Source organism: Amphibalanus amphitrite, unplaced genomic scaffold, assembly GCF_019059575.1.
Source record: "Amphibalanus amphitrite isolate SeventyFive unplaced genomic scaffold, NRLGWU_Aamphi_draft 000240F_arrow, whole genome shotgun sequence".
Taxonomy (NCBI): Eukaryota; Metazoa; Arthropoda; class Thecostraca; order Balanomorpha; family Balanidae; genus Amphibalanus; species Amphibalanus amphitrite.
Window position 1 is genome coordinate 542,681 of NW_024881735.1, and position 26,448 is coordinate 569,128.

The following is a 26,448-nucleotide window of genomic DNA, read 5'->3' on the forward strand; positions in this document are numbered from 1 at the left end:
TAGTGAACCAATCGCCAAAAAACGATATACGGCACCTATATAAGTTCCCTGCTATTGAATGGTGAAAGAATTATCAAAATCGGTCCAGTAGTTACTGAGCATGGGCTCGTCTGCTAATCTCGTCTGCTTTTTAGACACTCCCGCATGCAGCAACTTGTCACATACTGTGTTTTTCTTTGTCAAACCGAAGACGCCACTGGACTTGCTATATTCTACCCCTTTAATATCTCAGTTTTGGAGAAAGTTATGAAAAAAGCGATACCGGAAACGAATCCGTCGTTCCCGAAAACCCCCGTTAGCATCTCTAACTCATTTTTGTTTACATTGGCGCTTACTATGTTTTTCCTTGACACGGTAGATCTTGCACGGATCCCCCGTCGTGGGTTGTCGCTCCGCAGTTGCCTAGCAACCTGTCGTTACCAGGATAATTTATTAAAAAACATGCTATCGAACAGCGGTTTTTTGTATGCACGCGATATATTCGCAATGCACGCGATGCGCAGCGCACGTGCACACGGGTATTGGGTAGGTAATTGCGGTGATTACAAGATACCTATAAGAAACGGTAATTGCAAGTAATCTTGGGTAATTGCAAGGTGATTGCACGGGTAATTAATATCTGTAAGAATCTTGGGTAATTATACTTACACTAATGGATACCAAGTCTCCATTCGTGTTAGTATTTCTGCATTTTTGGTGAGTTTTGTCTTGCGTAGTTTGCATGATGTTTTTTTTGTATTAAAATGCACTGGCAGTACCTACCTACAAACCAGTTTGGGTCAAATCACTCTTTTGCACCCTAGGCTCAAAAGGTAGTAGTAGAGCAGACGTCACACGAAGGTTTTCCAACCAAGGAGAGGAGCCATACACGGAGGTGCTTCCTTCTAGGAAAGCCTAAATAAATCTAACCTAACCTGACCTAACCTAACCTACAACCTACAAACCTACCCTACAACCTACAAACCTACCCTACAACCTACAAACCTACAGCGCCTCTCCTCGGTTGGAAAACCTTTGTGTGACGTCTGCTCTACTAATGGCGGCTCAAAATTGAATAAAAACCACACCATACTGTCACAAACCATGTATCAACCTAGAAAATTGTCTTTACAATCATTTAATGCTAAAAAGATCAGGTATGACCTTCAGGTCACTAACAGACACCAATCACCTTGGTATTTTCTTTAAAAGGAAATATGACTCACTTTCTCTAAATAAGTTTTTTCAATGGATTCATGATTGTTTTATGCCCAAAATTTCAGCAATTGCGCTTTATTGTTCAAGCCATTTTCCTATTAATAATAATTTAAGGAACCCTCCCTTTCACACCAGTAGTATAATACCCCCTCAAATTTTATACAAAAGCCAGATTTTTGCCCAAAAATGTATGAATACTGGTCAGGGGGCCATGAATTTGAGTCCCATGAAGAACAGTCACTAGGCATCAGTGTCCCCCCCCTCCCACACTTGAAGAAAGAAGGGGCACTAACAGTGTGTTCCACCATCACTTTCCCAGCTTCAGTCATTCCTGAGCATATGGGGATGGGGTAGGGTCCTTTGAACTTTGAAGCATAGGAGGAATGGGGTCAGGGGTGGGGTCAGGGCTGCACTGGGGCACTGTGACCCTTGGTTTGCCAGAAAGGCGACAAAAGTGAAGTTTCCCAGAGTTCAGTGAGTTTCCCCTTAAATTTTTATGCAAAACAGTCAGAGTTTTGCTCAAAGATTTATGAATAGGGTCAATGTAAGTTGTAGGCTGGTACCTTACCTTACCTTACCTTACCTTGAAGGTCATCGGGATAGAAAAGGCCACTTGGCCTATAGGTCCCGTTCTCACCGAGTTACTTGCAGAGACATTCAGGACTCGTAAGGTTGTGGCATGACATACATTAGGTGGGTCCAGTGATGGTCGAGTCGTGCCTTGAATGTCGAGAGTGTTTCGGCTGATACGACCTCAGCAGGTAGAGCGTTCCAGTCGTTGATGATGCGGACGCTAAAGCTGCTTCGTCGGGCGAGAGTCACAGCTCGGGGTTTGAGCAGCTTCCACCCGTGTCCTCTCGTCAGCTCGGTCTCGTTCTTGGTGAAGAAGGTCGTTGCCGGCACATCGATTCCACCGTGGAACAGCTGGTAGACCGTCAGCATGTCTCCCCTGCGGCGGCGGTAGAACAACGACGGCAGTCGGAGACGCTCCAGACGCTCGGGGTAGGGAAGGTGCTTGATGGATTCCACCATACGCGTGGCGCGTCTCTGGACCTTTTCTAAGCGTTTCTGGTCTCCTTTGCTGAACGGTCCCCAGACGGCGTTCCCAAACTCCAGAAAGGGGCGGACGAGAGCCTTGTAGAGCAAGGGTAGGGTCGTCTCATCGATGTGAGCGAAGGATCGCTTGATGACCGCGAGCAGCTGTGAGGCTTTTGAAACGGCCGCGGCCGTTTGCGTATGAAACTTCAGCTCAGAGTCGATTATGATCCCCAGATCCCTTTCTTCGTCTACCACAGCGATGGGCGTCCCGTTCAGCCTATATTCGTGTGCAGGGTTTCTTGAGCCCATGTGCATCACCTTACACTTTCCTGCGTTGAACGGCAGCAGCCACCTTGAGGACCATCGTGCCAGAGCGTCCAGATCACCCTGCAGGCCAGCACCACGATCGGATGGATTTGTCAGTGGCTTGTATAGCTTCGTGTCATCCGCGAACATCTTCATATTGCTTGAGACCTCTAGTGGCATGTCGTTGACGTATATTGTGAACAGCGTCGGCCCCAATACTGAACCTTGGGGGATACCGCTGGAGACAGGTGCCCACTCCGAGTTGCAGCCCTGAATCAGCACCCGTTGACGACGGCCAACTAGGAAGGTCTGTATCCAGGTGAGAAGTTTACCTCCGACACCATACGACCTCAGCTTCTCGAGAAGACGTTTGTGCGGCACCGAGTCAAATGCTTTGGCGAAATCTAGGTAGACCACATCCACCGGGGTTCGGTCTTCCAAGGCAGCGGTCCAGTCTTCCAGTACCTCAAGCAATTGGGAGCTACACGAACGCTTTGCCAGGAAACCATGCTGAGCTCTGTGAAGCAGGCCGTTTGCTGACATATGGTGCAGGAGCTCATCCCTTATGACAGATTCGAGGACCTTACAACAGACGGATGTCAGGCTCACCGGTCTGTAGCTGGATGGTAGGCGGCGATCTCCTTTCTTGAATATCGGAGTCACGTTGCCGATCTTCCACTCTGGGGGGACATCCCCGGAGTCCAGCGATTTCCTGAAGATCCAGCTCAGTGGGTGGGAGAGGACGGCTGCATTCTCCTTTAGTACGCGAGGGTGAAGGCCATCGGGTCCTGGCGAGCTGTGTGCCCGCAGCGCTGCCAGCTTAGTGTGTACCCGTAGCGGGGAGATTTCGACGTCCTCCAGAAGCGGTCCGTGATGGGGGCGCTCCAGGACAGGGATGGTGTCTGACGCTTCTTCGACGAAGACGCTACTGAAGTATCTGTTCATGGCGTTAGCTTTTGCCTTATCAGAAGACACCGTTTCTCCATTCTCGTCTTCTAGGTCGCCGATGCCATTTTTGGTCTTGAGGCGTGAATTTGCATACCGCCAGAAGCACTTCGGGTTATCTTTGATTGACAGTACCAGCTTTTGCTCATGTTGTCTCCGGAGGGCTCTGGTCACGTTCCTCAGGTCGTTTCGACACCTGACGTACCTGGCGTGATCAAGTTCATCGTGGCTTCAGCAGTAAGTGCTCCACAATAGCCTTTTCCTTTTCCTTAGTTGGAGGGCTTGGCGGTTCATATATATGTTATGGTCAGAGGCCTTCTTTCTGATGCTGGAGCATGACTCAATGGCTGCACAGATTGACGAGCTAAAGAAGGTGTGAGCTTCTTGAGTACTCATGTTCCTCATCACCGCCCAGTTGCACGATTTAAGCACATTAGTCAATGAACGATAGTTGGTGCGAGAATACATGCGTGGCAGCGAGGATGGCGCAGGTGCGTAGCACATCAATGTGAAGGTAAGGATCACATGATCACTTCTACCCAGGGCAGGGCCGTACTCAAGGTTGCGAACCATACCCTCCTCATTGGTAAATACTAAGTCCAGAGTACTTGGCCTCTCTCCAAGCCTGTAACGTGTGGGCTGGGTAACGTGTTGGAACAGGTAACAGTCCTGGATCGTCTCCACAAAGGAGTGTGTGGCTGAAGGAGATGCACCAGTTGCCCAGTCAATGCCAGGAAGATTGAAGTCGCCAATGATGACAAGGTGTGAGAAGGGGGCTGCAGCTGCTTGGCATATCAGCTGCTCCAGCCTTTTAATACTTTCTTCTTGGGAGCCAGATGGGCTTCGGTAGATGCACCCTATCAACAAGTGATCTGTTCCTTGTATGGTAGGTTGTAGGCTAGTACCTGTAGGTAAGGTTAGATCAGGTTAGATTATGTTTTTATCATTTGGACTTCTACACTTTTACTGCTTGAGCCATGCATGCAGAATTTCAGGCATGCCTACTCCATGCAATGTTGATGTTAATGTCTGATTCATCAAGTTATTTGGATTTGGGGAAAATGAAATGCTGAACATGCTCAATTGTTGCAGACAAGATTACTGATTACTGGTTGCAGAGTCATGGTACCTATATATAGACTCTGCCAGTGTATATACACAGCCATTCTTTGTTCAGCTTTCACTGCTGAACTTTATTCTCCCAGTGGACATGCTAGCTATGATAGTGACATAGTCTGTTCCACCATGAACTTTTGGTCAAAATTATGTCATTAATCCTCTTTGCTCAATAATTTGCATCTTTAAATGTAAGAGCTATATTTACATGTTTTTGCACTGCTTTCAGCATGACACTTTAAAGGGACACTCCCACCTTAACATTAGTTTTGAGTTGAGATAGCCAAATTGGTGGCCATGGCCTGCAAATACCGGTTTGGGCACTCACAACATCGACAAATGCTTTAATTCGGAGATATGGAATTTCAAACTTGCAGTTTTTGGATTCTAAGGGGCTAGTGCATTGGTATGCCCCCTTAGAATTTGTGACGTCAGCGGAGATCTAACGATTTTTAAATCTTTTACTAAAACGTTTGGTAGCACGCGGTGGTATATGCTGCTTTGCGCGCAACAAATGCCGCACTTTCAAATAAAGTCGCTAGGAACAGCGGAGATCCCAAAAAGTAAACAAAAGTAAAAGTCTAATATCTTGAAAATCGGTGAATATTTTTCGATGAAATTTGGTAGATATTCGTTTTCGCTCTTTCTGAACCGAGCGACATCACTTTCGTGCCAATTCATTAACTTTTTTGAAGGTGGGAGGGTCCCTTTAACTGCAAGCTTGATATGGAAGACCAGACATGGCATGACATGGATCCCAGGACAACCAATGACGAAAACTGAGATGATCATTAGATTGATGGTTTTCAAGTCTGGAATTATGGTGGAAAAATGGCTAATAGAAGCCTTTCAATGAACCAATTATTTTGCTTTTCTTCAGACTAGTTTACAGTTCTGAGAAAATTCCTCAATATCCATCTTGGATCCATCATCCCTATTGCCTTTTTACCGGTGAACCAAGGAGTAAATTCAACAGGACCACACTTGGGGCATGATCTGCTCCTCCCTTTAAAAGTTTAGAAAATTGTAGAATCTTGTTGGGGAGTATGCCCAATGCCCATTGCCCATGCACACCTCTCTAGAGATATGGAAGGGGCATGAGTAACTGATATGAGAGCTGCATTACTTATTCAAATAAACTTTTCTTTGAAGTATGTAAGAAATGGCACTTAAAAAAAAACAATATCCATCACCTTTGCAATAACATTCCCCTTTGATACCGATAATATGACAGCTGGGTCATGACATAATGTTGGGGATAATCATGACAAACCAGTAACTACACCAAATAATAGCATTCCTTTTTTAACCCTCGCCCTGGCAGGGGGGGGTCGATGCGACCCCCCCCCCCAAGGTTTTTTCGAAGATAGCGTAAAAACGGCGGCGCGCAGCGCCGCCAAATTTGGCACAGCCTATGGGGCAACCTTTTTACATATGACCTGAAAATTTCAGGTCCGGGTGATCTTGGGTCAGGTCACCAGGTCAGAAAAACCGGTACAAGGTCATGGTCAAATTTCAATTTTCTTTTTGCACCTGTCCAACTCACAGTTTTGGACCGATTTCCTTCAAACTTTCAGGATGTGCTAAGTTCACCGAGTTGTATAACATATAGTTCGGGTTTTTTGAGGTCACTGACCTGAGGTCAGTTAGAGGTCATTACGTCGTAATGTTAAGCCTATGGGAAAATACTAAATTCGGAAAATAATGGAGATATCCGCTTCTTTCTATCATTTTTGTGCTTTGAAACCACAGTACTTAGCAGCAGGTCACTTGGTACTTCCTTGTTTGGTGTACTTATCCATGGGTCAGGTGGTCAAATAACGTCAACTGAGGTCAAATGACGTTTTTGCCAATAACTTGGCACATAATGACGCTAGAGCTTAAAAAATGGAATCATTGTGTTCCTGGTGATCAGTCGAATCGAATGATATGCAATATGATGCAATTTAGATAACTTGAACTTAATTTATTAAGTCAAGTTTACTTAAAATTTAAGAAAAACTTTAAGTACACTGAAGCAAGCTAATAAGTATATCATTCGACGCGCCTTGACGTGCTGAGTTCACTGGTGCTTTTCTTTTTTGCTCTATCTTAAAGGGACCCTCCCACCTTCAAAAAAGTTAATGAATTGGCATGAAAGTGATGTCGCTCGGTTCAGAAAGAGCAAAAACGAATATCTACCAAATTTCATCGAAAAATATTCACTGGTTTTCAAGATATCAGACTTTTACTTTTGTTTACTTTTTGGGATCTCCGCTGTTCCTAGCGATTTTATTTGAAAAGGCGGCATTTGTTGCGCGCAAAGCAGCATATACCACCGCGTGCTACAAAACGTTTTAGTCAAACATTTAACGGACGTTCGAAAGCCTGATGACGTCATCAGATTCCCGTAATGGTTAAGAGATAGGGACCACGCTGGTCCCACCGTGCAAGTAAAGGGAAGAAATTTCTTGAACACCATAAAGCTGCGGGGGTTGCGACCAGGATAAATGGTGGTTTCTGAGCCTGGCCGCAAACTTGGCTATCTCAACTCAAAACTAATGTTAAGGTGGGAGGGTCCCTTTAATTAGATCAAAAGTTATAAGCGAAAAACCTTTGACCTGTTTTTAGCGAATTTTTTTACATTTATACCCCCAAAACCCCCCTAAATATTGACCTAGAGCAACCAAATTTGCACAGGGGCGAGAACTCCATGGGGCCCACCTACCTACCAAATTTGGTGTTTCTAGGTGCCATAGGAGCCAATCGCGAGGGGGGGTCGCATCGACCCCCCCCCCCCCCTGCCAGGCCGTGTTATGAAAAATGCCCTGCCAGGGCGAGGGTTAACCCTCGCTGGCACAGGGGGGGGGGGTTGATGCAACCCCCGTAAGTTTTTTCGCGAATAACTCGCGTAAAAAGCGGCCTATCGCGACGAAACTTTCAGTACCCTCACATTGATCAATTTTACACCTACCCTGAAAATTTCATGATCTGACCCAAATGACCTTTGACCTGTGACCTCTTTTCCGAGACCATGTTTGGTCGGAATCGCGATTCGGCGTATGTCGGCTAGCATTAGCCGCGCGTTTGCAAGCTTTCCGTGGTTTCAAACGTTCAAACATGTGATTTGATGTTGCTCCCATACATTAGGGTGGGTGTTAAGGTCACCTGAAGGTCAGGTCAGGTCATTGACCTTTGGTGACCTCGGGTGACCTCGGCTCACTTTTTCGAGTTTTACATATTTCTGGGCTAGTTTTTGGAGCTGAATTCGAATTTAGCAACCATTTCAACATTTACGAAGTAGTTTTGGTGCTATCGCAACATGTTACGAAGCTGTCAGAGGCGGTTGACACGTATTACGAATACCCGTCACAACCCCTACCGGTTGACCTGACCTGACCTGACCCGACCTGGTCTAAATGCTTCAAGACATCATCTCTGATCAAAACTAACACGATATTCGTGATCAGCACCCCGGAAAACCACATAGCAGCCACACTTTACGACTTTCTAACAGGTCCCGATTTCCCCGGTTTTCGGGTCATTGACCTGACCTGGAAGGTCACCCGATGACCTAGGATCTTAAAATTGGGTATCATCGGCTTCCTCTCGTGACGGGCAACACGCTCGTTTTTTTCCGCGAAGCTCTAGCTCGATCAGGGGCCAAACGCGAGGGGGGGGGGGTTGGTAAGGAAGGACGCAAAATGGCCTGTGCCGGCGAGGGTTAAAGTAAAATCAGTCTAACTGCCAGAGTTGAAAAGCAAACAATGTTTTAGATGATCTGAATGACCATGTCCTTGCCGTTAACCCGCGCCCTGCTGGGGGGGGGGGGTGTTTGAACACCCCCCCCCCCTTGTGGTTTTTCGCGAATATCTCAAAAACGGCGGCGCGGAGCGCCGCCGTTTTTGGTACACCTTATCATACATCAATTCTACACTTGTTGTGAAAATGTCAGACGAAGGTCATTCAAGGTCAGGTCACCAGGTCACTTGAAGTGACCTCACCTCATAAAAAGTTTCAATGTCTGTCATAGCTACACCGAGTGACTGATCGCTTTGAAACTTTCAGCGATTGCTGAGAGCAATAGCATGTACAAAATGTATATCTCAGAATTTTTATATCGATGACCTAAGGTCAGGTCAATTTTGCGACCTCCCCATTATAAGTCTATGGGAGAAAATTGAACTGCGCCTCTTTTGGACGAAAGACATTATAAACACTCCCAAACACCGAATTACAAGTGGTTTAGACACACTGAACATGAAAATGGTGTCCGTGACCCTTGTTTATGCCCTGAGGTCATCTTAGGTCACGAATGGTATCTAACAGTTTTTCGCAAATAACTTTTGATAGAGGCATGCTAGAGCGATGAAAACGCCTTAGATGTGTTCAGCTCGACGATACGGATCGACTGATATGCAACATGACCCTTTCCGGTCAGGTCATGACCTTGACCTGAGGTCAAATTTTCAAGTTGGCCTTTCAAGGTCAAGTTATAGTTCATTCGATGCGTCTTGACGAGAGGAACACGATGCCGGTAAAAGTAAGCTCGTACAAGGCTTGGGTCAAAAGTTATTGCAGAAAAACTGTTTCCGAAAAAATCGGCTATTTTTGCAGTTTTTGCCCCCTGCAGGCAAAACCGTTGACGTTAGGTCAAATCTGAGAGAATTACTCAGAAAGGGCGTTAATAGGGCTATCGAATGCGCTTTTCCGCGGCGTTGTAGCTCTATTGGTTCCCGAGTTATGCGTTGGCTTCTTGGAAATTTTCGACATTCGACCTGGAAATCGGCGAAATTTTGCCTTCAATGACCTCTGGTGACCTGACCTTTGACCTGACCAAAAAATTGACCGAAGTGATTTCGTCATTATTTTTGACGCTCTTTCGAACGCCGCCTTCCGCGTATCGCTACGTGGCCCAGGAGCCGAGTTACAAGGGGGGGGGGTGTTCAAACACCCCCCCCCCCAGCAGGGCGTGGAAATCCAGGACCCCCAGCCGGGCGCGGGTTAACTCTTCTATCGTGGGCAGTGTGTTGCCGACGGTACCTAGGGATACGGGGATATGCAAGGGAGGGAGAGGAGGGGGCGCACATCAGGGGAAGGTGCCAGAAGAGTGTCTGTTATTTGGACGCACAGCGAACAGTGGGCTGCGGTCCCGACATTGTTTGCAGCTGGCTGCTGTTCGGTGCTCGATGTATGGAGACTCCCGGCGGCCGGAGTCTCCATGGTCTGCCACTGGTCAGAGGAGCCGCAGGCCCGCAGTTAGTTAAGCTCAGCTTGTGGGACGTACCGTATCCTGTTATATTGGGACTTTGGGTCCCGACAACGCGGGATTTCGGAACGGTTGGTCAAAACCAGCGCAGCAAGCGTTCGTTTTGCCATTCCGTTAATTCAAAACATTAACAATATTTTGTGTTTATTATCCGCTTTAAGAACGTTAACTTAGTACCTACTGCTTTGAACGTTGGCCCGACATTTCCCCCAGGAGGTGCAGGCTGGAGGTCGCAAAACATATTGCCTCTTTCAGTCACCTCATCCCTCGTGTAGGCGGGAGACCCGGAGACCCCTACAACAAGTAGGGGTCTCCGGACCTTGTTATACTGGTGACCATCGTTATACTTTGAGTCAACGCCCAGGTGACTTACCAGGTACAAATTTTTCTGCCATCATTCCATCGTGTTGGATTTACCAGACTCGTACCCAGAACAAACACGATGAGTGAACGGTAGCGTGAGTCAGCTGTGTCTGTGACGATGCAGTGGCGCCGCCTGCACCGATGCTGGCCTATCGTATGGGAGTTTTGGCGGCGCCCAGTCAGGTGGGGCTAGTGCGGCCGCCGGCCGGTCCGTGCGCATTGGCGTTGGACTCCCGTCACCTTGGACAAGGTTTTATAAATGGTTTTGTCTTATAGTTTATTACGCTACTACCGTGTCCAACCCGCAATGAGCATTCACTTTGCTTTCAGTTAACGTGTGGAATGGAAGACCCGATGCTTCATACTGGTGGGCTCACTTTTTACCCTGGGAAAGGGGATAGTGGGGGTGTTTTTGTTCTCCTACGACGTCTGAATTATTGATATTGTTCGCCCCTTAGAAAAACTTCCGATGGAAAATTGAGAATAGTTTCAATACTTGACCTTATCTTCAAAGTAAGTAGGTATGCAAAGTTTTTTATCGAAAGTTCTTAAAGCTATCAAGAATAACTCTTACTTACTTTGAGGATAAGGTCAAGTAATGAAACTACATATCATGATATTCCTCATAACGCTTAGTATAATTTAGGAAAATGGAGAAGTTAATTTACATCATACAAACACTTAAACAGAGCAAAATTCGATGAGTTGTGTTGGAAGGTAGAGGTTTTGGAGAATGCCCCACAATGTTCATTACTCCCTTGCCACTCCCACAAGCCACTCCCACATCATCCCTCAATCACAATCACTTAGTGCCAGCAGTGAAGTGTCTAATCTGTAGTCCATACAGCCAGAGGTGTCTATTTATCTGTTACAACTAAACCGCCATTTCTCCTGCAGATTTCTGACACTGAAGTAGAAGGGACGATCTCAGTAAGCTAGATCGCTTCACTCGTTCGTAAAGGATGGCAGAGAAGAAAACAAAGAAACGTAAGAAGCTGGCACCAAGCGAAGATGTCGGCGATGATCCTCCGGTAAAGGCGGGTAAGACGTCGGACACAGGTGACGCCCAGACGCTGGCCGGCGCTGTGCCGATCCCGGACAATATGCTCAAAAAGCAGAGCGACGCCCAGAAGGAAAAACAGAAAAAGATCGCTGAAGCAAACAAGGCTCTGAAACGGGAAAAGCGCAAGAACAGGGTAAAAAAGAACAAGCCGCAAAAGACGCCCGATCAGTCACCTGCTGCGGTTAAGAAGACCACGCCCGAGTATGCGATCAGCTACGTGACTCAGTGGAAGGAAGATAAGTCCAACTGGAAGTTCCAAACGTTGGTGCAATCATGGATCCTACAGAATCTATTGGACGACACCAAAGTGAGTACTCAGAGTAGTAATGTCTTTATTTTGCATCATCAGGTGACCTCCAGATGCCAGAAATAATATGTTTGTACTGATTCTGCTGCATAGCATGCCGCAGCATTACTGCTCGACATGCCAGTATCATACAGCTTTTCATATTGGTTTTGCAACTTATCGTTTCCACAGATATAGAAATTAATTTGACGTGTTCTGTGATAGTTTTGACTTTTTGGCTATTTATGATTTATAAAAAAACTTGTCTCAAGCCTGAAGGTATTGATATTGATAAATGTCGTTATTCGCACACACGCACAAAAAAAGACATTGACGAGCCATAAGTCTATTCAGGCTGTACCGATAAAAATGTCGTAATCTGGAGCCGACATCATCTGCCAATGCTGTTCGTTTTTCCAGTGGTGGGCACTTCGAAATCGAACCCCCTATCGATAGCGATTATCGAAGTCGTTATCGACGATAACGTTTTTCAAGTTTATCGTCATTGATTATCGTCATCGATGTAGCGTTATCGAAGTCCCCGTTTTGGTCAATCGATAACGATAACTTTATCAAATGCGACGCAAGCGTATTAAAGGGAATAAGTTCACCCTTGTTTGTTTTGTTGGGTTAGGCCCTTCCGGTCCAATGGGACCATTTCAGAGCCGGGAGATTGATAGGATATAGGGGGAGACATTGGTCTTGGCAGGCACCCTAGTGAGTCACCGGGGCTGAGTCCGTCCAGAGGACAGGCCACCCAGCCCCAAGGTACTCACTGCACCCGGCTACGGGTTGCGCTCCCTCGGGAGCAGCAGTGCCGCTCCAAGGGAGCAGCCCGCATGAGATAAAGTTGCCTGTCCAGCCCGGAGGGGGTTGCGGCGTGGAGGAGAAGGATTTCAGCATCCTGAGGATAGAAGCACGGAACGGTGAATTCACTCTCAACATCATGGGGTTTTGAACTGAGATAGCAGCTTTGTAGATTTAGCGCTGAAAAAAAGCTATTTGGAACGTCTTTCGGCACAACAGGCTCTGTCGCCAAAGATATTTAAGTTTTTCGACGAATGCTTTACTTATTTAAGGAATATTTAAGGAGCTAGATATTATTTAGAAGCTTATTACTTTCAAATATTTTAACCTTTCGATTTCTGTCTTTTTGAAGTTATCGTTATCGTTATCGCGTTATCGAAGTGACCGATTTGGTTATCGAGTTATCTTTATCGAAGTCACCGACCTCGAAAAAGGTTTTCGGATTATCGTTATTGAAGTCGCGGTCAAGTTACGAGTGCCCACCACTGGACTTGTTACTACCCAATTTCTGACCATTATTGTCTTACCCCCGCCGTCTCCGCTGTGCACCCCATCTGACCTTCCCGCGGCGGCCCGGCAGATCAGCAAGGCCGACTTCCCGCTGGTGCTCGAGTACGCGGTGTCGGTGCGCGGGGCCGCCCGCGGCCGGCTGGCCGACGAGATGCGAGCTGTGGTAGAGGCGCGCGACCGGTGGCCGTCGCTGCGCGCAGAGGGACAGACGCGCGAACAGGCGCGCGAGGCCATCGGCAGGGACAAGCCCACCAAACGGGCGTACCGGCGCGCGCGCAGTGTGCTCCAGAGCCTGGACGATGACGAGTGAGGTGCCGGTGTGTGTTGGGGAGGGGGAGGGGGGATGATCGGCGAGTCTGGTCGGCGAGCAGTTGGAGAGTGATTTGGGGTTTGAGCACGGGGAGAATTGTGAGAAAGGGTTGCGGGTATGAGAGTGGAGCTCCTTTTGATGTTGGTTTTGATGTGGGGGCTTCAGCGTCAAGACAAGGGGTCCGATGCTGTCGTGACTTTATTTGAAGTGCTGCCATTGCTTGTCGCGCTTACTGTTATTTGACATGTGTTGTTGACGACTGTGTCTCGCTGGTCACCCATTTCATCTGAGCAGAGACGGAAGACCATCAATACGATGATTTCGGATGATTTTGTCATATCTTCGATAGTTGTTGGCCTCGTGGCGGGCTGCCGCCGTGCGGGATGAAAGGACTCCGTATTTGGAGCGCGGCTCGCCAGTAAGTCAGCAGCGACTGCCGGCGCAGTCACATTCTTACAATGAGCGTTTCGTCATCGGTGATGTGGTCACAGCTTTGTTGCGCACAATCTGCTGATAGCCCAGCTCGATACGGTGATCCCTCGTCGACTGTCTTCCGGACAGTTAGGACGGCGGCCGACTGACGAGCTTTATCGACTGTCGCGGCGACAATAAACGACGGATGTCTCCAGGAATGTGCGACTGTTTCCCGGCGATTAGGTCAGATGGATGGACGTCTCGGAACTATGAACCACTGGACGGACGCTGCACTAGTCTTTTGGTCACGGAAACAGCCATTTCTAGTACCTACTTCAGTGTTTCCTTTAGTTTTCTCTTGGACTTGGCAGCTCCCTCGGCTGTCATATAATAGTAGTTTTCGTCTATCGGTGCACGTCGCACTACTGGGTGTGATCCAAGCATCGATAGAACATTGGAATGTTCTATTACAACGCGGCTCTTGTTTACGAAAAAGCGCATGCTCACTGGGCTGGAGCTGGAGAGGTCTATTTAGTCTCATTCCAATCTGTACATACCGACATCTCCAATCAATCTGAAGATGCTACGAATGATAATTGAAATATAACTGTATTGAAATATTTAATGGGTTCAAAGCAATTATATACCATGGCTGAGCAGATGACCCAGGGACGTTGGTTCGCGTTGGTTTCCTTCCTAAAACATACGAGGGGGTATCGAAAAGTTCTGATCATCACATAGAAGATATAGACCGATTTTGATGATTTTTGGTAGGCATTATATTTGGTTCTCAAGAACAATGTTCCCGCAAAGAAAATCATGAGAAGTGGTTTTATCTTATGTAGGAGAGACTTAGAAGTAAAAAAGATGAGCATTGGGCCCATTAACCCGCGCGGGGCTGGGGTCTCCAGCCGAACGCGCGGGGCTGGGGGGGGGGTAAATTTTACCCCCCCCTGTTATCTCCCGAAATAATGGTCCGATTTGGAAAATTCAAACGCCAATCGAAAGCTCTCATCACGAACTACTAAAAACATGTACTTAATTTAAAGTTTGAGGTCAAGGTCAAGGTCAGGTCAAGGGTACAAATTGCAAGTTTCTACAGTATCGGCCTTGCACCGTAGTTGCCGAAGAATGGAGTCATGGACTGAGACTGATCGCCCAAAACGTGTTCTTAGGCTACCAAGACAATATTCGTTGCATACAATATCATTCAGAGGTCAAGGTCAAGGTCAGGTCAGGTCAGGTCAGGTCACCCAAAAACAAAATATAGAAAAGGGCATGTGCGACACATGTTTTATGGGTCATTTTACTCATAGAATTCAATAGGCACACTCAATAAGTGATATGGACCACCTCTGGATGAATTTCAGGTCGAGGTCAGGTCAAGGTCAGGTCAAGTGAGGTCAAATTTTGAAGTTGGTTGTTAAGGCCTAAAAAGGTGTCTATCTGATGCAGTTTTTCACGGCGAATCGAATGGTGCTATTTTTGTTTCCATACGAGGTCTAGAACTTCCAAAAAAGTCATTTTTCAAAAATTTTGTGTGTCGTGACGTCATAAAATTTTGAATAACTCCCACATTTTTGAACCGATGCTTCTAAAATTTGGTATGTAGGTGCACATAGACCACTTCTCTGACATATATTCCGGTTTTTTCGATAGACTCAAAATTTTGGATTTTATAATGATTTTCCCAAAAAAGTCAGTTTTTTGAAAGAAAAAAATTAGGCCAAAATCCAAAATTTTCAAAAAACCGAGATAGCCATTTGATAGACAAAGTAACATTACGTATAACCTTTTTTGTTACGTCTTGATTCCTTTAAAAATGAAGATGTTAGCGGCGTTTGAACTTTTGCCGTTTTTGAGGCGAAAATGGCGAATATGACGTCACTAAAACGTCAATTTCTCAAAAATTTTCCGACGGATTTCGCTCAAATTTTCAGGGAACGTGTCAAATTGATGTAAGAAAAGGTACTAAAAGTTTGGCGGCACTGCGCGCGGCCGTTTTTGAGATATCGCAAAAATTCGCGAGGGGGGGTAAAATTTACCCCCCCCAGCCCCGCGCGGGTTAAAGACCGAACCGTCATCCAACAAATGCATTTGAAACGGTATCACACTGAGAAAATACATCAAGAACGTGAAACTTAGTTTATGGCGAGGAAAGCCCATCTCATGCACTTACCGAAAATGAAGAAATAATTTTCAACTTGGTTGCATGGCCTTTGCAAGGGAGTCAAGAAGTGAGTGACTACCAGTGACTGACAAGGTGATGACTGTGAAGGAAGTGGAGGACCTCATCCTTGCAGATCGTCGTGTGACCTTTCAGATGATTGTGCAACAGAAAGGTCTCAATGCTGGCAGTGTCTGAAAATATTATCAGCCAGTGGCGGCGGAAGCGGGGGGGGGGGCAGCGGGGGCACGGCGCCCCCCCATCTTCCAGGGTGGGGGTGCAAACATATCTTTTTGCCCCCCCCAAATTGTTATCGACGAAGTACCACAATACTTCCATACTACGTCATGAACATATGCCAGTTTGGCTGAGTACCTTTTTAAGTTAACCCTCGCCCGTAAACGGCCATCTGCCACCTTCGCCCATGCAGGGGGGGGTTGGTGCGACCCCCCCTTGGCGTTTGAAAACGGAGCGTCGTAGAGCTTAGCGGAAAAGACCAACGGATTGCTCTCGCCGAGATCTCGCGATTGGTGGTATATTTTTTGGTCCTAGGTCAACATTTGACCTACTTTTGGCCGGTCAAAGGTCAAATTTTCGGAAAAATAGACTTTTTTAAACTTTCCGCGGCGATTGCGGCAACACGGTGGGAGATATCGACTTGAAACCTTCTTTATCGTGTTCCTTGATCAATTCTCTATCGTTTGGTATGTATTTCGTTTCCCTAGCTCTAAAAATGGCGCGTTGGGAGCGCCGGAAGTCGGCAAGGTCACAGTCGGCGGCAGAAATTCGAAAAATCAAAATTTAAATTTTTGAAATCTGATTGTATTTTTGGATTTGGAAGGTCCATTTGCTGCCTATAGAAGCTAATATAGCTGCATATTCCCATTGAGGTGACAAGAATTAGCAAAATAGTGGTTCGGACGCTTTTCAAAAATAGTACCGGACGCTGTTCCTCTTGTGACGTCATAGCTCCGTGACCTGACCTGACCCGGTCAAGTTTCTTATACCATATGATAGCCAATACTTGCCCCAACATGCATGGGAAGTTTCATCACGATCCATCAACCGATGTCCGTACCACCGGCAGGAAACCTCGGGCGTTGGCACTCAGTTTGTGAAAATCCGGCCGGAGGCTGTTCCCTTTGTGACGTCATAACTCCGTGACCTGACATGACCCGGTCAATTTTTTTTATCAAAAGATGCGCAAGGTTTGCCCCATAAGGTACCTAAAATTTGGCGGCGCTGCGCGCCGCCGTTTTTGCACTATTTCCGAAAAACCTCAGGGGGGGGGGGGTTGCACCAACCCCCCCCCCCTACATGGGCGAGGGTTAACCCTAGAACGCCCTAGAGCGAGTAATTTGGAATGGATTGATATTGTTGTCAATGTCGTCGTACATATTTTGATCACATTGGCTAGCATTTTGCAGTGCGAGTGTTACCAACCAAAAAGGTTTGCAATAGCCAATAATTGGCTAACTTTAATGACGTCATTGGTTTAAAGGAAGCAAGTTGTTCAACGCGAACAACAGTCACGGTGACAGCCACAGCGTGCTACACGTATTTGAACTGGACTTGCCGCAGTGGCGCGGGAACCAGAGGGGCGGTTCCCGGGAACCGGCTGGAGGGGCTAGCGGGGGCTGAGCCCCTCCAACTTTTCGGCGGGGGGAGGGCTCGTAATGTAGGTATTTGAGACCCTCCAACCGGAGGAATCGAAATCGGAAATCTACCAACATAATTTCATAGATTTATTACCTTTTCGAAATGTTAACCAGAAACAACCTTCAGTATGGAGCGTTCTAACGCAGAAGACTGTGACAACATGTAAGCACACATTCATTCTCTAAATATCATACATTTCCACCAAACGCCCTCCACACATAATGCTCAGAAATCAAGCAGCTATCTACGAGCTACCGGTAACCGGAAGAGTAGGACGGAACGCGAGTGGCCCGGCATGCGGACGTCACAGAAGCGCGTCTGAGCGTGCCACAGGCCTTTCCCCGCGACTCTGCCAGACGCCAGCCGGCATAGACTCGTGAGCCGGGGGGCAGCATGGGGGTAGCCTGCCCCCACAACTCTGGGGCCGTGGGGGGCGCAGGCGCTGCCCCCACAAAGTTTCATAGGGCCAGGAACCGTCGGGGCAGCTTGTCCTCCCTATATTAGCGGCCGTGGGCCTCAAAGAAAAGCTGAATGGAAGACAATACCTATTTAAGTAAAAAAAATCCCCCTCTATACCTGATTTGACAGCTCATGTGTGAAAGCTTCAAACGTTTATTCCAAGTTACCAAAAAGGTAGTTCCTTGACTCAGATGAGACGGGATATCTCACTTTTTGCAAATGTTTTCGTTTCGATTTTTCGTTGTAAAGGCCAAGGGGTGAAAAATAAGTGGCCTAAAACCGGTGAGAAAACTAGATTTGGGGGTACCCTAGGTTCCGGGAAGGATCAGGTGTGCCCCCCCATCCCAAAATACCTTCCGCCGCCTCTGTTATCAGCGAAGAACTACAGACGATAAAGGAGTCAGCCCGCTTAGAAGTTCGTGTGTCTACTTTGTTCGAGAGAAAAATTCTTCTTGGCCTTTCGAAACGAAAACTAGGCTTTTTAAGGAAATTGAAGACATCTTTGATCATTTGATGACTTGTGACGAATGCTGGGTCTATGTGTATGATTCAGAGGCAAAAAGATGATCTAGAAGTTTAAGCACGGCACATCTGCCCTTCTTAAAAGGCGAAGATGCAGAAGCCGATATGGAAAGTCAATGCTCTCAGTGTTCTGGATCTGGCGTAGGATAGTCATTACCGACTGTCTTGATGATGGTCGGATAATGATAAGCAAGCACTACTGCACACTTTTGAAGAAGTTGTGAGATGGCCTCAAGCAGAATCGCCGCAAAAAAGCCCAAGAAAAATGTTTTATCCTCACCGACAGCGCCCCCGCCCATTCGTCCTGAGCTGCGATTGAAGAAACAACATGATGTGGACATTAAATCCTACCGCATCCAAGAAATTCACCTGACCGGGTGTTAACTGATCCCTGATTGTTACGGGAGATGAAGAATCCACAGTATGGCCGGTGATTTAAGGACAGAAATGACGTCATTGATGAGGTGAAGCAGTGATTTACGGGACAGTGCGAAGGTCCTACAATGACCGCCTGAGGCAGCTCAAGAAACGATGCAATAAGTTTGCGGTCGTGTATGGTGACTTGTGAAGGAGTAATGAACATCATGTAAAAAAATCAAATTTCTATCACATCTAATTCATGGTGATGATCAGAACTTTTCGATACCCCCTCGTAATGTTAAAGCGAACTACTACATAGAAGACTAGCCAGGGACAGAGTTGGCCTACGTTACGTTATTTTGAAGTTTTCGGTAACCCGTAGCTGTCAGTACCGTTTCGTAGCGTAATTGGGATGTTTCGGTAGCGTAGTACGGAAAATAATAGAATAACGTAGGAACTACGAAATGGATTCCGTAGCAATTACAGGTCAGTTGTATTTGTATAAGGTACATATTTTTTTCAGTTTACCTACTCATATCGTCACCAGACCTCCGGCCGTTTACACGGATGTGAGACGCCTGCTATATGAATGCCACTGAGTCTTTCTTCCGGCCGGACTGACACCGGGGATTTCCCACTGGGGAGTCCCAGGGAATTTCCTGTCGGAAGTCCAGCGCATTTAGCGAGTAGCGCGTAGGCACCGCCGCACATCCATTGTGCGCAGTATTTGGCTTACTAGAGACTAACCGTTTCCAGTGGGTAGTGGATGATGACATACTGCATAACGTAGTACGATAAAATAATTTGCTGCGTTAATGAACAAATACCGTACTTCAGTAACGTAGCAATATATAACGTATCGTAATTCGGTATCGTAGTTTTGGCAAAAAAAGCAAACGTAACGTAACGTAGCGCGTAACGTAGCGTAGCGCAGGCCAACTCTGGCCAGGGACACGTAAAAATTGTGCCGCTGTCTGAACCAGATGTGCGCCTACTTTTATAAGCCATTCATTTGGCGGTATCATTAGCACATAGCTCACTTTTCCGCTTAGGTACACCAGGACCAGACTGATTAGGGAATAGCAATTTCGCAAATCAGAACGAGAATATGATCATTGATATGCGTATGCTGTCATGATTTCCGCAATTCGCTAACAACACTGGACATTGCGCATGGACTGGCCGGATCATTAGGCAACAGTCAGCCAGTCGGTAGGTGATGACGTTACGCCGGAGCTGTGACGTCACCGGACGGGGGCGGCGGAGAGAGTGACTGCGGGCGGGTCCGCCCCCGCCCTAACGCACTCCTCTGCCGGTCTGAGGGTGACGAGAAACGACTGATCTGACCGAGCCGGCCGAGCGCCTCGGCAGCGCGGCGGCTGGAGCTGTGCAGGCGGCACGTGTCGTGGGAGGGGAGGGGGAGGCGGTCGACTGAACGGGAACGTTCGGGGGAGGGTCATAACCAACACGGGTTCATGACCGACTCAGCTGACCAAGGAGACATTGCAATTTATTTAACCCACGCTGGGTGACGCGGTGGGAGGGAGGAGGGGGGGGGGGGCTTCTCCGCATTCCCATAAGTTTTCCGTAATCGTCTAAAAAGTTCATAGTTTTCGGCGTGAAGATGATGCATCTTCTTCGTACAAATTATCAGGATGCTGCTATAAGGTGTTGCGAAACAACAGCTAATGTTGTTTCTATGCGAACCGTTGAAGTCTTCATAAAATTGCCGGTGTTATTGAAGTTATAGGTATGTGTTGTTGCGGTCCCCTGTCTAACGTTGTTAGTTTGCGAGCCACTGGAGCCTTCACAAGGCTGTGGTTATGTGGGAAGTTGCAGTCTTCGGCCTTCGCCTTGGACTGTTATATGTGAATCGTTAAAGTCTTCACGGAGTTGCTGGTGTTATGATCATGTGTACTGCTGCAGTCTCCGATTTTATTCAAATAGGTAAGTACCTACCTACCTATATTGAACTGCTCTCGCAGCAATCTTACGCAGAAAAGTGCGCACGATTGATGCAAGTGTGATTACTGTTTTATGTGAACCGTTTTAGCCTGTATAAAGCTGCTGAGATGTGGTGTTAAGGTCATGTGTGCTGTTGTAGTCTCCAGTCTTTTTATGTGAGCCGTAAAAGTCCGGAGCTGCTGGTGTTATAGCCATATGTGCTATTGCGGTCTCCGATTTTAAGGCTGTTGTTAACCGTTGTGGTCTCAACAAAGCTAATGGTGTTACGCTTGTGTGAATTGTTGTAGTCTGCGATCTTAGACTGGTCATTGTGGATCGTGTATCTTTTTAAGTCTACGGACCTGCTGGTGTTATGGCCATGTGTGTTGCTGCAGTCTCCGGTCTTGAGCCCTTTTCTGCGAATCGCTGGAGTCTTTTCAAGGCTGCTGGTGTTACGGTTCTGTGTACTGCTACATACAGTCTCCGGTCTCAGACTGTTTTCCTTGAACCGTTTAACCCTCGCCCATGTAGGGGGGGGGGTTGGTGCAACCCCCCCCCCTGAGGTTTTTTCGGAAATAGTGCAAAAACGGCGGCGCGCAGCGCCGCCAAATTTTAGGTACCTTATGGGGCAAACCTTGCGCATCTTTTGATAAAAAAAAATTTGACCGGGTCATGTCAGGTCACGGAGTTATGACGTCACAAAGGGAACAGCCTCCGGCCGGATTTTCACAAACTGAGTGCCAACGCCCGAGGTTTCCTGCCGGTGGTACGGACATCGGTTGATGGATCGTGATGAAACTTCCCATGCATGTTGGGGCAAGTATTGGCTATCATATGGTATAAGAAACTTGACCGGGTCAGGTCAGGTCACGGAGCTATGACGTCACAAGAGGAACAGCGTCCGGTACTATTTTTGAAAAGCGCCCGAACCACTATTTTGCTAATTCTTGTCACCTCAATGGCAATATGCAGCAATATTAGCTTCCATAGGGAGCAAATGGACCTCCCAAATCCAAAAATACAATCAGATTTCAAAAATTTAAATTTTGATTTTTCGAATTTCTGCCGCCGACTGTGACCTTGCCGACTTCCGGCGCTCCCAACGCGCCATTTTTAGAGCTAGGGAAACGAAATACATACCAAACGATAGAGAATTGATCAAGGAACACGATAGTGAAGGTTTCAAGTCGATATCTCCCACCGTTTTGCCGCAATCGCCGCGGAAAGTTGAAAAAAGTCTATTTTTCCGAAAATTTGACCTTTGACCGGTCAAAAGTAAGTCAAATGTTGACCTAGGACCAAAAAATATACCACCAATCGCGAGATCTCGGCGAGAGCAATCCGTTGGTCTTTTCCGCTAAGCTCTACGACGCTCCGTTTTCAAACGCCAAGCAGTGGCGGCGGAAGCAGGGGGGCAAGGGGGGCAGCTGCACCCTAAAGCTATGGAAAGGGGCGCCTCGAAAATCTGTAGAGGAGGCAGGAAGTTAAGAGGTGCGGCAGCCATAAAGCTGAGCAGTGCGAGGCGACACCGCAACTGATAAAGGCACTTGTGACACGAAGAGGGTGGCAATGACGTGGGAAAAGTATCTTTTGATATGCTGAAGAGTGGAGGGCAACCTTATCTGAAACAAAGGCAGATGCTGCCGACCCTGTCGAATATAATCTTGCCAGGCGATAAAGGCTAGGAGGGCGCAGCTACTCGAGAAGCGCGCCATGCGGAAGAGGGGCGCCTGCATGCGAAAGAGGGGCGCCTGTGTGTGGGACAAAAAAGAAACATTTATGGAGACGTCTTTGAAGGCGATAGCCTCCGAACGCCAACACGAACATATGAGGGCTTATAGCGTTGCAGGCTCCATGCGACAAAAAGGGGCGCCTGATGGCCGATATGCGAGAGGAAATTAGTTTGTGTAACATTTATCGGGGGCGGTTTGCCGTTTACAACATATGAATGTTAACCCGCGCCCCGTAGGGCTACCGGCGGACCCTACCACCCGTAGGGGGGGGGGCCGTTTCGGCCCCCCCCCTAAGATCTCGGAAAGTTACCGGCCGATTTTCAAAATTCAAACGGCGTTCGATAGCCCCACCCGGGAACTACCTTGTGACCAAATTTCATTGACCTAGGTCAAACCGATGACGTCACAGGTCAGGTCAAAGGTCAGATTTTCACCGTTCACAGGCAATTCAAGAAATGTGCTGTGAAAGCGAGTAAATTGGTAATTTATTGAAAACCATCGATGGTACATTGTTCGTCAAACACATACTTTGCTATCTGAGGTCACTGATACCAGGTCAGGTCACAGCGAGGTCAGGTCACCGGGGGTCACAATATGAATGTGTCGTGTGATACATGTTTTATGGTCCATTTTACATGACAAATGCGATTATGTGGGTTAGGCAGCCTTTGGGGCCAGCCTAGGTCACGTTTTTGTGAAGGTCAGGTCAAGGTCAGGTCAAATTAGGTCAAATTTCAAAGTTGATATTTTTGCATAAAATGGGTATCGATTCGATGCAGCTCGTCACGGGGAGTCTAATGGTGGTCTTCGTTTTGCTCTACGAGTTCTAGAATTGCCAAAAATTGAGTTTGAAAATTTGACGTCATCATTTTTGAACAGTTTTTTCGCTATAACTTGGCCAAAAAACGAGGTATCGATCTGAAATTTGGTATGTTGATAGAAGACGGTAGGCACTATCACATATATTCTGGTTTTTTCGAAACTCAAAATACTTTTTGGATTTTTTGGCGAATATATCCAAAAAATACTTTTTTGATTTTTGGGGGTCAAAACTCAAAAATTTCAAAAATTCGAGATAGCAGTTTTGTAGCCCTGTCAATTCTACACCTTTTATGTCTTGATCATTTTTCTGTATCTTCAAAGCTGTAGTCCTGACAGGTCTTCTCGCGAAGGTCTTTTTTCGCTCGAAAATGACAGAACATGACGTCACTCTGACGTCATTTGTGGCCAACCTATCATAGCCTCTGGAAAATTTTTTGGTCACAATGTGTAAAATTGATGCCCGGAGGGGTTCTGAAAGTTTGGTGGCGATATCTCCAGCCTTTAGGAGATATCGACCGAAAAGGACAGGGGGGGCCGTTTCGGCCCCCCCCCCCCTACGGGGCGCGGGTTAAGGGAAGTCCGAGATTGGGGCCTGTAAAATTGCACTGTCCGTATGGGCGGTTACACCCCTAGTGCTAGGGCGTATTTTGCGTTTTTTTTTTTTTACTGGGGAGATGATTATGACCAGGAATAGCACTCTGCAAACTTCTATGGGCGCCTGTATAAGGGCGAAACTGATTTTCCAGTGCAGGGACGGCCATCGGCATGGTAAGGGGCGCCCAGCGGGAAGGGGCGCTTCAATATCGTTTGCACCCCTATCCTAGAATACCTTCCGCCGCCACTGACGCCAAGGGGGGGTCGCACCAACCCCCCCCCCCCCTGCATGGGCGAAGGTGGCAGATCGCCGTTTACGGGCGAGGGTTAAAAGTCTTCACAATGCGACCGGTGTTAACGTTATGTGTGCTGTTGCAGTCTCTGGTCTTTTTATGTGAATCGTTTGAATCTTCACGTAGCTGCTGGTGTTTTGCTGTGTGTGCCATTGCAGTCTCCAACATTGCACTGTTTTTCTTTGACTATCGTTGGAGTCTTCAAGGTGCTGCTGGCTTTATCTTTATCCCACGAAGTGCTGGGGGTGGGGGGGGGGGGAAGTTGCTTCCCTTTACGTTTTGCAGGCTATTTCCAAAATCTGATAAGATATAAACTTGAAACTTGGTATAGCTTCAAATGAATAGGGTAACTGTGGGGAAGACGCACCCCTGGGTTAAACGCCTCCCCTAAAAAATCGTATTTCTTATCGACGGATAGGTGTGTTATCCTGTCTTTCAGAACAATCAGCTGCTTGTTTACGTAGGTCTCTATTTCCGGTTCTGCGTCTTGAAGAGTAACGTGGGTAGGTGCTGATGTTGGTTTTGGGTGTGGTTTTTGTTGTTTTTACAGAAGATTGCTAATATTTTTATGCCCTTTTTATATCACAAAACTTGCTATTGTGCACATCACTCAAACTACTGCGTTTCATTGTCATTCTGTTGAACGTATTATGCTGCGGCGTTAGTGGCGCGTTTTTTTGTCAATATTTTGTTGACCGGAAATGGAGTGGATGGGGCAAGACGCCTACTCGATGCATGGGGCAAGACGCCCCCAGTTTTCTGAAAGGGGGGCGTTTTGCACGGTGGTGAGAGTGCAGGGTAGCGCCCTGTAGGTCGGGGCCGAAAAGGCCTCTCCCTGTCCTTTTTTGCTGATATATCCTAAACGACTGCAAATATCGTCACCAAACTTTCAGGACTCCTCCGGGCATCCATTTTACACATTGCAACAAAATTGTATTCCAAAGGCTATGATAGGTTGACCACAAATGACGTCAGAATGACGTCAAGTTCTGCCATGTTCATCATTTTCTGTTGATGGATGGGGTGGGGGCGCTTTGCACATGGGTGTGGGCGTATTACCCAGGGTATGGGGCAAAACGCCCTTTTGTAAGGGTATGCGAAAACCTTTTTGGGGGGTTAAATACCACACGCAGGTGTCTTTTCTTGGTCTCAAAGCGTAGTAAAAAGAATGAGCTACATGATGGTGCCCAAAGGTTTAGGTAATCTGTGTTGGGTTGAGTGTCAGAAGGTTTCGCGCTTAAGGGGGGCGTTTTTGACCTATTCACCCTACCTATGTCACATTTGAGAAAGTTTGGTGGTTGCAGCTCTTAAGTCGACGTCGCAGTGACCTGTGACATCATACAGTTTTGTCGTTTTCCGATATGAAGCGGTTCTGATGTCACTGAGCATGAAACATAACGGTACCTACCTTTGAACTTAACAACACCTGCTGTCATCTAACTTCACAAGTTTAGGTCCTGACCAGAAATCGGTCCTATATATTCGGTCCTGTATTGCAGTTAAGTTGTGAGGAAACCAAGAAACGTCAATCTAACTATAATTGGACTTCTCGCCTCACTGTGACGTTATTTAAAATCGTATCCGATTGAATTCAGGCTTCTGACGTCACTGTGACGTCATTTCGAATGGAATTGACACCAAATTTTGACAGAACTACGGATGCCTATTCAATAATATGTGTGCAAAGTTTCACTTCCCTACTTCCACGTGTTGCGACGATCTATATCGTCGGAGTCGGAGAAGTAAAGGGGACAACAAGCTGCACCCCTTCCCCACCCTAGCGGCTGACCGGCGCGGTGGCGCGGGAGCCCAGCGCCCAGTGGCCGCAGGGTGCTGTTGCAGTCCCCAGTCTTCAACTGTTTTCTGTGAATCGTTAGAGTCTTCACAGGGCTGCTGAGTGTTGGTGTTATTGTTATGTGTGCTGTTGCAGTCTCCAGTCTCAAACTGTTTTCTGTGAATCGTTAAAGCCATTACAGTGCTGCTGGTGTTAAAATTATGTGTGCTGTAGCGGTCTCCGGCCTTCATATGTGAATCATTCGAAGCTTAGCGTAACTGCTGGTGTTATGCTCATGTGTAGGTAGGTACCTATCAAAAGAAATAAAAGAAGTTCAGCTACAAACACTGTTTGCTTCGTTGTATTACTGAGCTCTGAGATCTATGTTATAGGTAATTCTTTAATGAAATTTCTCGTAAACATGTAGCTTGTTAACATTCTGCGGTTAATGTCTTTGGTTAGCACGATACACAGGCATGCATACTCATAGCATAGGCTTGCATTAATCAATAATCATG

At 47.0% G+C, this 26,448-nt stretch overlaps 1 protein-coding gene across 10 annotated transcripts; it reads left to right on the top strand.

Moving 5' to 3' along the window:
* The first annotated feature begins 275 nt into the window (after positions 1-275).
* Positions 276-13,821, top strand: LOC122386099 (uncharacterized protein C7orf50 homolog). Of its 10 annotated transcripts, none has more exons than XM_043374936.1 (3): positions 276-294; positions 11,111-11,583; positions 12,950-13,821. In XM_043374936.1, the coding sequence occupies exons 2-3, from the start codon at positions 11,176-11,178 to the stop codon at positions 13,187-13,189; spliced, it is 648 nt and encodes a 215-aa protein (XP_043230871.1). In that variant the 5' UTR covers positions 276-294; positions 11,111-11,175; the 3' UTR covers positions 13,190-13,821. The 10 variants fall into 10 exon arrangements, with proteins under 10 accessions (XP_043230871.1, XP_043230872.1, XP_043230865.1 ...); XM_043374937.1 differs by lacking the exon at positions 276-294 and adding an exon at positions 361-383; XM_043374930.1 differs by lacking the exon at positions 276-294 and adding an exon at positions 366-518.
* The last annotated feature ends 12,627 nt before the right edge of the window (positions 13,822-26,448 follow it).

Bases quoted from the DNA above. Each gene is read 5' to 3' on its own strand.
- LOC122386099 (XM_043374936.1), top strand. From the start codon at position 11,176: ATGGCAGAGAAGAAAACAAAGAAACGTAAGAAGCTGGCACCAAGCGAA. The intron at 11,584-12,949 runs GTGAGTACTCAG...GCGGCCCGGCAG, and splicing joins ATCTATTGGACGACACCAAA to ATCAGCAAGGCCGACTTCCC.